Below are 11,142 nucleotides of genomic sequence, written 5' to 3'. Positions count from 1 at the left end.
CGTGCACTTCTGGAGTGAGGTGAATCCAAGTGTGCTTGTGCAATCCTTCTTGCATTTGAAGTAGTTGTGGAACTCCCTCATGGAATTCACAATCGTGAGAAAGAGCTTTCGGCTCATACGATAACGGCACCAAAATACTTTCTCGACGTGCAGTGGAGCTTTGGAGAAGTAGTCGGAGTAGTGCAAGCAACAGTCTTCCAGTCCAGCCTCTGCTTTGCCTTCAACCGGCCCGGCGTCGAGCCACCTCGTCGCGGCTTTGCACTGCTCGCGAACAGGCGGCCAGAGCAGCGAGGACCATGAGGTGTTCTTTGTCCTGGGCGCCGGTATCGGCTTCCTCCTCCAGCAGTGTCGCGAACGCCTCCTCATCGGAGTCCATCACCGAGACAAATCGCCGAACACCTGGCGGGCGTGGTAGGCGCTCAGCTGACCGTATCCCGTTTGCATGGCCGGAGCGCGGAAAAAGCTTGCCCAGAAGCAGGGGGACGATGCCGCGACGAACCCTTTCTTTCTCGCTGGGGAGATGGCCTTTCTAGCGGCGGTAGGCAAGCGAGCGGCACCAGGATCGGAACAACGACGAAAGGTGTAGTGCGGGGGGGGGGGGGGGGGGGGGAGGTGAATGGGGAGGTGGAGAAAACGCTTTTCGCTTGACAGTGTTGGACCACACACCGTTTGTTCTTCTGTCGGAGCCCTCAAGCACCCCCCCCCCCCCCCCCCCCACACCCACACACACCACCCAACAATGGTTTCGGCCTAGGATCGCCGGGGCAAAAAATGGACCGGACCGGCAAAAAACAGCGTCCTGGAGGATTTTTCGGTACCGGTGAAAAAAAACACGCCTATATTCACACCAGTTTGAGGGTGCCTCTCAAAATTTATAGAGAAGTGCCTTTAAGGGAGATGGTCTAGATGGCACCCTCCAAGTACATTGTTTTTTCTTTTTTGGAGGATGGATTAGAGATGCTGTTAGAAAAGCTCAAACAGCTCCCAGTTTGTAGATGCACCTATCGCAGCAAGCATATGCTCCATTCTACATATAGCATCATTTGGGGCAAGTTGACACGATTGATATTGTCCCAACAAAGGGGAGAAGAAAATAATTCATCTATCAAAAATTCTCATCAGCACTCTGCCTGGTTTCAGAAAGAACATATTAGGGGTCAAATACGAGCACAACAATGCAGATATCTCTAATCTAGTTCTGTAGTATTCTAGTTCTTTTGAGCTTGGTGCAGTTGAGCTACAATATCAAGTCTCTCATGTAAAATGGAACATTGTTTCTCTTCATTGCCATGGGTTCTTCTTCCGCCCCGCTGCAAGCGTCGAACTAGTTTTGGCACTCTGCAGAGAACCATGAGATGTGTTTAGGATGGGCCGAGAAAGTATAGATATGAAAATTCATAGGCTGGCAGCTGGCAGACTTACAGATTTCAACTTCTTCAGCTTGCCCCGAATCCTGTTCTTTTGAGGTTTCAGTTTATAAATCCGGACCATCCAGTGATGGGTTGTGAAAACCTTCATTTAGCACCGTGATAGGTAAGCACCGAGCAGAGGATCGAGGTAGGAAAAAAAGACAAAATCAACTTTTAGCTGATGGGAAGGAGAATAATCAAAGTACCTCCTCAAAATGTGTTAGCTTGAAATGCTTCTTTCCTATTTCATATCCTCTTACTCTATCAAAACCTTTGCCATCAGTCTCAACAAACCTGAGGGGTGCCAAAGGGAAACAAATGTCAGAAGAGCATGCATGGCGAAGTCAACTGAACTTATTCTATTGAATTTTATGTGATGTACCTGTAGTAGCAAAGCTTGTACATGAGGCAATTCAACATAGTTGGAGTTGCTTGAGCATCAACACGGTACTGGCCATCTCTCTACCAAATGTATAGCACACAAAAAAATCACAAAAGGCATGGAATATGCAAAATCGCATATGTTTAACTATTCTTTTATCCTTATGCTAACAAAAATTACGTGGAGTGCACCATCTAAGAAAGGAATCCAGTACTCACAAGATAATCTGGCTCCTTGATGTGAGGAAATTCACCACCTCCTATGCGAACCATCCAAAGGAACTTGTTAATATCATCACTAGGGTAGCCAACCAGCCCTGAAAAGTAAACTTCAAATGTTAAGAGATCTGTGATTGCTGGTTTCAGGCCTGTCATTTCTTTTTCTCAAGTCCATAAAGCACCGACCTCCAAACACAACAAGCACATATTTAACATCTAAAGAATCAAAGATCTCCCATGCTGCCTTCTCTGGGGATGACATCGCTGTACCAACTGTTGCAATGTGAGTGTTGTTCCAGGTATTGTTGTCTACAATCACAGTCCTGTTAGCCATAGCAGTTGTTTGATAACCATAGTCCCACCAGGATGCAACCTGCAACAGAACATCTGTAAGAACAGAAGACGGTTCACATAACGATTAAAGGCATGGGGCAATCATACCTTGTCATCTACATCTGTGTTATGGCTAAGCCATGCATAAGCTTCACGGAAATCATCAAAAACATGCAATCCCTCACGTGAACGAGATGTCAACACAATTGAAGGAGCAGAGTACGCTTCAGCTGCAGCCCAAACACAATGGACCTGCAAAGGCGGCATTCTTCATGTGTCCCTCTTTCTATAGACATTCTTTCTGGTAAGACTAAGGGCAGTAAACTTACCACATAGAAACCACCTAACGCGACCAGCAAAAGAGTGCCCATAATAGATGCTTCCAAAGGCAGTACCGAAAGTCTCTTTTCCTTTTTAGGCTTGACAGAAACACTTTCTGTCAGTTCTTTGTCCTTCTTCCGGTTCTTCTTTGATGGTTTTTCCTTTGGAGCTGCTTCAGATTTTTCAGTCTTCTCATTTTTGGATGAACTTGTACTAACCGTGCTAGCGCTAGAACCATTTGGGCTACCATTCCCTGACTTCAGTTTCAGGAGAAAGAAGTATTCAATAACTTGTTCAACGAGACATTTAGTGATTCAACTCAAACAGCACAAAAGGTAAGAGAGAATGAAGCAACCGTACAATAGCAGGGCCATCATCAAATAGTTTTGATAGCTGAAATTTCATAGATCGTGTGAGGACATCGAAGGCTGAGGAGAGAGCAATCCCAGATAGAATGCACGCAGCAGGAGCAAGGACAAGCATAAGCCGAACCTAACAGATAGTGAACATGATGTTAATACATAGTAGATATTCAAAAAGCATCTACATAATGTCTGTACAACATATACTTACCATCACTCCAGAAAAATATACGGCAGTGACCAAGTACAAGACCATGAATGAACTTGCATCGGACAAAGGCAAGAAGCATGACTGGATCATGTTAAAAATTAAATAGTTAGAATTAAGATTGATGCTAATTCACCCCCAATTCAAATGGTGCATTGCTTACAATTATTCCAGCAGGAACCAAGAAGGCCAAAACATTGATGTCCATAAAATAAGAGGGCCAGGTAGGGGGTTGATGTTCACTGACACTGGCAATGATGGGAATATACTTGCTAGCATAGGTTCTGTCAAAAAGGTAAAAATAACAGTGCAGCTTTTAGTACAAAAAAGAGACAGAGCAAATGCACTCTACTGGGACAGTATTTATAGAAGAAAGTACAATCAGAGAGATCAAAAGTAAGTATTCACTCCGTTCACAAACATAAGATGTTCTAACATTTTTCTGAATCGGATGAATATAGACACGTTTTAGTGTGTTTGTTCACTCATTTCAGTCTGTATGTAGTCCAAATTAAAATATCCAAGACATCTTATATTTGTGAATGGAGGGAGTACTAATTGGTGAAAGAAACTGCATTTCTTTGTCTAAATGGATGAGCATCAAAAGTACATTTCATTAGCGATTCCAAAACCTAAGGATTTAGCTGGTCAAAACTAAGAACTATATCATGCTTCTCAGTTTCCCGACCAGTTTCTTAACTGAAATCGCAAGATAAGTTAGTATATTCGATAAGATCCATGAGAACTTACGGGTCCAGTAGACTCAAACTGCGCCCGCTCCAGCCTTTTGTTGGGCTAGATGCCACCAACGCTACGAGTATAGCTACCACTGCAAAACAAACAGCCCTGCGAGAAGGAATTCTCTATTAACATATGGTGAATGAGAAGACACCAATTCAACAAAAACAAACGTTTATATTTGCAGGATACTGTTTGATAGTTCCTCATGCCGTCTAGCTGATAGATAAGGTCTGAGACTTACAAGCCAACAGTTATAACAAGAGTCATGGCCATTTTGAACAGTCTGGGAGTCAACAGTCCTTTGATGTAATACACAAAAGCAACCACATGAAGGATTATAAACACCTGCAATTCAAGTACACTGTTATCAATGACATCAAGAGTGCAGTCACTGAATTTTGATTTTTCTTCACTTCTATCCAATACTGTGAGTTCAGAGAGGGATTGAGTGGTTAGACATTCTCTTTCAATAGGCTAGCTTGATCTTGTGTTGCTACACTTTTTTTTTATTCAACACCTCCTTTTTGTGTGCATAATGCAGTTGCAGAAATATTGTACGTATTCATTGCACATAGATGTCAAAAAAATGGAGGTCATTATGTCAGGCCTCCCTATTGCCAATGATAAATCACTTTACTGGGATCATGTGGGTGAAGGTGAAAGAGGTACATGACCTCAGCTGGTTACAAAGAAAGGAAGAGGCATATGGTAGTGCTACTGTGGTCAATTTCCAGGAAAACTGTGATTGCTACGCCCCAGAATTGTGCAATATAAGCGGCTTGTTGTGCTGTAGCCTTGTAGGTTTGCAGTCTTTCGGGACTGCTGGTTTAATCAATAAATGACTTAATTAACTTACAAGTACCATTAACTGGATATAGCCTTTTATTGTGCATATTTTATAGATGAACTGAAGTAAGGTAAATGCGCGTCTGTATTTGGTCCAAATGAAGCAACATCCAGTAAACACATTTCCTGGCTGCAACTGATGTTTATGTTTCGCAACACTTCTAGATTTCAACAATTCAAGAAAACTTCATTTTATAAGAACCGTTTTCAAGAAAATTGCAAGAGTCAATTGATTCAATAATATTTTACTGAACAGAGAAAAACACAAAAGAGAAGGAATGTATAAGAACGTGAATGTAGGTACCAGAAATGATGCAAAGTGCTCAGATGTCAATACAGCATTAAAACCAACGACAGGTACCAAAGCTGCCAGAAGTGTTCCCAGTATAACCTGCAAAAGGAATAATCAAATATAAGATCATTTTCCAGACAAATGGTACTAGTGAGTAGTGACATGTTCAATTGATATATTTTCAGTTTTTGTTTTAAAACTCAAGAAACGACAGCACAAATGTATGCACTTACAAGGGGAGCATATGCAATGTAAAGTCGTGAAGAATAACGACCGGTTACAATGCAAAGGAGCACATGCATCGGAATCAGGTTTATGATGAATGTGTAGCCTCCCCAAGAACAGACCTGGAAAAAGCTAGTACATGATTACAATATTCATTTGAAACCGCATATCAAATTCAACAAGCTTACCATGTAGAAATATGAGAGCGCATTGAGCGTTGCATAAAAGAGTGATCCTGTGTTCAGTGTCTGTATATTATTCATAAAAATGTCAGTACATAATTCTATGTAAAGAAGCTAAATGAAGAAGCATCCGAGTAACATTACCTTTACATACAGATAAAATGTGAATACCAAGGCAAATATTGCCACAGCTTCATTATCATAGCTGCCAGCAACTGATCTTGAGATGTACGAAGGGACCTGTAACAATGTTAACAGCATTCTGATTAAAGAGTAATGATACATAAGGTAACACATAAAGGTAATGCAGCATTCTAAGAAACAGCAATAAATTGGACGTTGGGTGCAAAAATCAGACCCTGAAAGAGTTCTATGGGTTGTGAAGTCTATAGACAATTGAGGACGCCGGCCATGGTCCTACTCAATAGTGGCAATGACGTCATATTTTATCAAGATTTCCAAGTGTCATACAGTTTCAGACATTGAGCTACTTCCAATGATTTTAGACTGGTACGGCCTAACAAAAATCAATAAGCACTAATTGTATGGAGAATTGTTCCTCGGATGAAACTTCTATGTTCCCACCCAAAGATATGTACAGCTAAAGCTACCTAATGGCGTCTCTGGCTTCTTCCAAAAGTATTTACATTTCCACTCCAACCATGGCATAAGAAATGAAAAAAAAAAAACTCTATAAATCAAGTGCAGTTTACCATTGCCAGAATGGCTGCTGCCATCAATCCAGCTCCAGTGCCCTTTGCTTCCTATAGAAAAACTACATTAATGAGGACAGAATTTCCACATGAGTGGTTACTGTGAGAACGCATGCTTCGGTGAGAAAGCAACCTTTGTCAAGAGGTAAGTAGCCCAGGAAGCGTTTGCTGAGAAAATTGGAGCAGTGAACACGCAGACAGTCTCCACCGACAATGGGATGTTAAGAGCATTTACCAACCTTGTAGACCAATCAAATATTTCAGACAAATTTTCAGTAACTGGAAGAGGAGTGAGAGTATGTTCCTACGATAACATACCACCAGATGCTTCCAGCTGTCAATGTCAACCCAGGATACACAGTGCCACCAATCACACGACCAAGGGGGTACCTAATAAAACAGAAGCAGCAGAAGAAAATTCAGCCATGTATCAGAACTGCGTGTTCGGCTTTACAAATAACTCTTGCAGTACTAAATGATTCAGCTGTGTGTGAGGCTCTTACCATGTCCTATCATCAAACCAGTTCCAGAACTCATAGATTCCATTCTTCGACAAAAACTGCACAAGTAGGGGTAATTCAGAACAAATACAGTGCACAACTGCATCAAGCCAGCCTTTTCAGGCTCCTAACGTAACCAGCTGCTTGCCCTATACTCCCACTAATCATCCATAGTAAACGAAATCTACCAGACAGCAGTCAATTTCCAAAAACCCAGAACCCTCCGCTCAGATTCACAAGTCATGGCAAAACGTTGCAGTCCCCTATGGGTTGGGAACCCAATTCCACGCGGCTGCAGAACAGACCGCGGAAGGAGAAAGGAACCAGGCAATCGAACCTGGGTGACGCGGAAGTTGAAGTAGGGGTCGAACTCGTGGATCACGCTCTCGTACTTGATCACCTGAGGCACCGAAACGACGAGACGCGTGAGACAGACGCAAAATTCCGGAACCCCTGGTCGAACACGGGACTGGATCTGGATGCACGGGGACGGGGGGGCGGATCAGATCTTACGGAGAAGAGGCGGATCGAGAAGGCGAGGACGCCGATGAGGAGGAGGGTGAAGGCGCAGAGCACGCCGCCGAAGGCGTTGCGGAGGCGGCCGGGCGCGGGGGCGGGCGCCGCCGCGTTGGCCACGGGCTCCGCCATTGCAGCCGAGTCGCGGCTGGGTGTGTGGGGGCTGGGCGAGGGGGAGAGGGACGGAGAAATCTCTGTAGCGTTCCCAGGCGGAGACGAAGACCTCTCCCGATCGCGAGGTCCACTGGAGCCCAGTGTCTGGGATTTATCGCAGTTTTGTGGGAAGCACCCTGGAGATGGTGCTTTTCGCACCAACAGGCTCCTCGAGCATGAACGATGTGAGAGCATTGGACTTGCAAATCCGCGTGCGGACAGCGTCCGCGGGCCCTCGTATGTTGTATCTGTATTTACGTATATCTTAAATATAATCGTGAACATCGATCATTCGATATAAATTATTTAAATTCAATAGTTCAGAATGAACAAATGTATTCATAGTTTAACAAATTGAAAATGTTAAAATGAAATCAATGTCCGAGCAATTGGTGCTTGTTGGATCACTAACCGGACATGTCAATCCATGCCTCCTACTCGTCCAGCTTGTCCTGCTTTGTCTGGACAGCCATCTCCGTCTGCATCCTGACCGCATGATCCGCTGGCATAGCCGCCCTCGCCTCTCTTAGCGTCCTACGCTCGTTGATCTCCTTCTTGTTTTTTGCAAGCCACTTATTCGCGTGCTCATTCAAGAGGGTTTCGTCTGCTAATATGATCATCCTCCGCGTCTCGTATGAGTTACAACCTCTCCTTCTCGAGCTCAATCTCTTCAAATGTCTTGACCTTCCCAAGTTCACATTTGATTGTCGCATCTTGCTTCTCCAACTCGATCTTCTCCCTCTCAATTTCAAGCCTCCTCTTCACCCTTATCTGGTCCCACTCCATCCTTTCCTTTTCTGCATTCAACATGAGTTTGTACCTCTCCTTTTTCTTGTTTTCCCTTGTTGAAAAAATGTCCTTCATGTGAACGACAGTTTTGTAGCCGCGACGTCACGGGAGATCTTTGCCTTCTCCCACTTGTTTACCATGACTTTGTCGGTTATCCTTTGGCCGTCGCAAACAGTGTTGGATGTTGCCGGAGTAGTAGGGTGGATGTGGTTCTTCGTCGAGGTTGGAAGCTGGTGTTGTGCCCGTGTTCCCCCCCCCCCCCTCACCGTGCGTGCGGTCGGTCTCCGCCCCTTAGCTTTGCGGCTACATCGACAAGGTGCTACAGTGGCGGCGATGTGAGGCTACTGGACAATGTTGCCAAGTCCATGAAGGTGTGAAGAGCGGAAGATCCAAAACCGGCACAAGGATCAACAGCTAACATTGTTAACCACATTGTCCCTGCTCACATCTTATAATGTGCCTCACATTAATTAAAATATTAGTTATAAGCTGGATAAAATGGATATCTGTGGCAATTCAACCTGAACACAAAAAATATGATATTATTTATGTCGTTGGACATATTTGCTTGGTTTTGGTATTGTTATTTTTACAAGGTCATTTGATCTCGGTACCAATAGTAATGTTATCATCATAAAATTCCTAGCTTGGATCTATTCTTCTAGTGGTTACACTAATCTAGTATCGGCGCTACTTTAATTTTGCATTGGTTTTTTTTGCATATGGCTCTTGTTCTTATTGTCTTTTGTGTTTTTTCTTTTTATGGCCGTGGTGATCGAACTTAAGAATGAGCATCCCTCCAAATCAACCCTCTCTTCTTCTTTCTTCCGTTGAAATATCAACCTCATTTTTATTTTCCTTTTTGTCTCATCATCCTTCTTTCTATATTTTTTTCATCCTCTCACTTTACTCTGCATGAACTCCTCCTGATAAACTAGTCGTTGTTGATTATTATAATTTTGTACACCCTCTGTAAACTAATATAAAGGTGTTTAAATCACTAAAATAGTGAACTAAACGCTCTCATATTAGTTTACAGAGGGAGTAATAGTGTAATATTACAAAAAGCTTGAGGTCTACTCCTTCATTCCTAAATATAATTTTTTAAAGATTTTACTACAGACTACATACGGAGTAAAAAGAGTAAACTTACATTTTAAAATATGTCTATATATATTCGATGTATTTTGTAGTAGAATTTTAAGAAGATTTAGATTTATATTTAGGAACGGAAGAAATACAATGTAAAGAGGAGGGGGCTTTATTTTTTTCCTGTTAAGCGATCCGAAGTGGTAATCAAGGCCGTCGGTGTCTTCCACTCTTCCATCGACGGCTAGTGCCACTTTCTCCTGATTGGTCCGATGACATATTTTCGAGGGAACTAGCCAATCAGCTACCACCACAGGAAAAACATAGCCTTTCAATTTGGGCAAAAGGAGAAATACTAATGTGCACGAGAACCAACAATCACATCCAAGTGATGATACGATATTTTTTTTTATACACATGACCAACGTACACAAGATCCAACCCAAACATTTCAAAATCGAATCCACCAGCCTGAATTACCAACGACCAAGACTTGTACTTGTTCTAACGGTCTGAGCCCCGAGAGCTGAGCTATCATCGCTGCATTGTCTTTCTCTGCTTGCAAACAGGACATGTCCACACTCTCGAGTTCTTCCTTGAGCCTATGGAGTTCCAACTTGTTGCTCTTCTCCATGTTGTAGACTTGGGCTCGTAGTGTTGAGAATGTGAACAAATTACTACAATTTTTAATTCAAGTAAACAGTAAATAGATCATGACAGCAAATAGCATAGACTACAATAACAATGCAAGCTAGCGTAGTAAACGAGTAGATCGAATCTACGACAGAAACTAGACATAGGAATTCTAGCATGATCTCAAAAAGAGAAGACAAGAGCATACGGTGCAACAGGGCCGAACCGCCAGCATTCATGTTTTCGGACATGTCGTCGATTAAGAGGTTGCCGAGGTCGGGAAAGAAATCGTCGTTGAGGAAGTCGTCGCTACAAGCAGTCGCGTGAGTACGTTCCTCAAAAAGCTGATCGCCCCTCTCCCGTACAGGATCACAAGAGGCGGGGTTCCGGAGGTCTGTTGTCCCTTCTCGCGGTGCACGCTGGAAGGAGGGATGGATAAGACTTGGATGCATGGCGGCGCAATGACCTGGAACTATGTGAAACCATATGTTGTGATGATGGCTAGGGTTGGCAAGAACCTCGCGTATATATATGTGTGGTAGGGTGGAGAGACGTGGACGGACTCACGTTCGAGTCGGTTACAGCCCACGATCCGACGTCTCGGATCGTGACGCGTGTGCTAAGAACTCTCCGTTCCTGACCGACAAAAATAAGCGCGTAGGTATGAGCTCGACCCAGCTCAATCCTGTAACCCGCGGCGCGTCATGGCGAGGCATGGCGTGGCGAGGCGAGCGAGGAGGAGGAGTGTGCGAAGGCCTCTTCTCTTCTCACTCTCTTATAAGTGCTAGAAGGGCTCATCTTATAAGGAGGTGTAGCTCTCTCCCAACTAGCAAGTATGAGACTAGACTTTAGTCCCACTCACACCACACAAACAGCCAACACACATGGGCCATGAGAATTTTAGATTTTAGTTGGGCTTTGGGCCAAAGGCCTACTAGCAAAAATCCAACAATCCCCTATAAAGTCTCATTGGCACATCTTATTTGTTCCAAAACATTGTTTATATACCGGTTCTTGATGGAGAGTGTTAAGTTGAACTTCCATTTAGAATTTTATGCTACATTAGATCACAACTTGAATAGTGGACTATGCCTTGAACTACAGGCTTTCTATGAGATTGGTTTCACACAAATCCTTTACTGATACTAGGCTGTCGCAAGGCTTCTCCGCGTGTGGAGCGTACGTCATACTCCAGGGCCTTTCATGAATTTATTAGAGAACACCCAATTC

General features: G+C 43.5%; 1 protein-coding gene across 1 annotated transcript; it reads right to left on the bottom strand.

The window, feature by feature from the left end:
* Positions 1-1,066: 1,066 nt before the first annotated feature.
* Positions 1,067-7,473, bottom strand: LOC123446968 (dolichyl-diphosphooligosaccharide--protein glycosyltransferase subunit STT3A). The gene is made up of 23 exons (XM_045123519.1): positions 7,246-7,473; positions 7,070-7,132; positions 6,736-6,791; positions 6,551-6,622; positions 6,366-6,471; positions 6,233-6,283; positions 5,664-5,759; positions 5,526-5,585; positions 5,346-5,459; positions 5,125-5,211; positions 4,216-4,319; positions 3,984-4,079; positions 3,397-3,517; positions 3,237-3,317; positions 3,024-3,155; positions 2,672-2,920; positions 2,451-2,594; positions 2,196-2,382; positions 2,010-2,107; positions 1,792-1,871; positions 1,616-1,703; positions 1,423-1,512; positions 1,067-1,338 (listed from the first exon to the last, which is right to left on the bottom strand). The coding sequence occupies exons 1-23, from the start codon at positions 7,378-7,380 to the stop codon at positions 1,282-1,284; spliced, it is 2,367 nt and encodes a 788-aa protein (XP_044979454.1). The 5' UTR covers positions 7,381-7,473; the 3' UTR covers positions 1,067-1,281.
* Positions 7,474-11,142: the final 3,669 nt, after the last annotated feature.

The sequence above is a fragment of the Hordeum vulgare genome, chromosome 1H, assembly GCF_904849725.1.
Source record: "Hordeum vulgare subsp. vulgare chromosome 1H, MorexV3_pseudomolecules_assembly, whole genome shotgun sequence".
NCBI classification, from domain to species: domain Eukaryota; kingdom Viridiplantae; phylum Streptophyta; class Magnoliopsida; order Poales; family Poaceae; genus Hordeum; species Hordeum vulgare.
The sequence above is the reverse complement of the archived record's forward strand: the minus strand, read 5'-3'. Positions and strand labels throughout refer to the sequence as shown.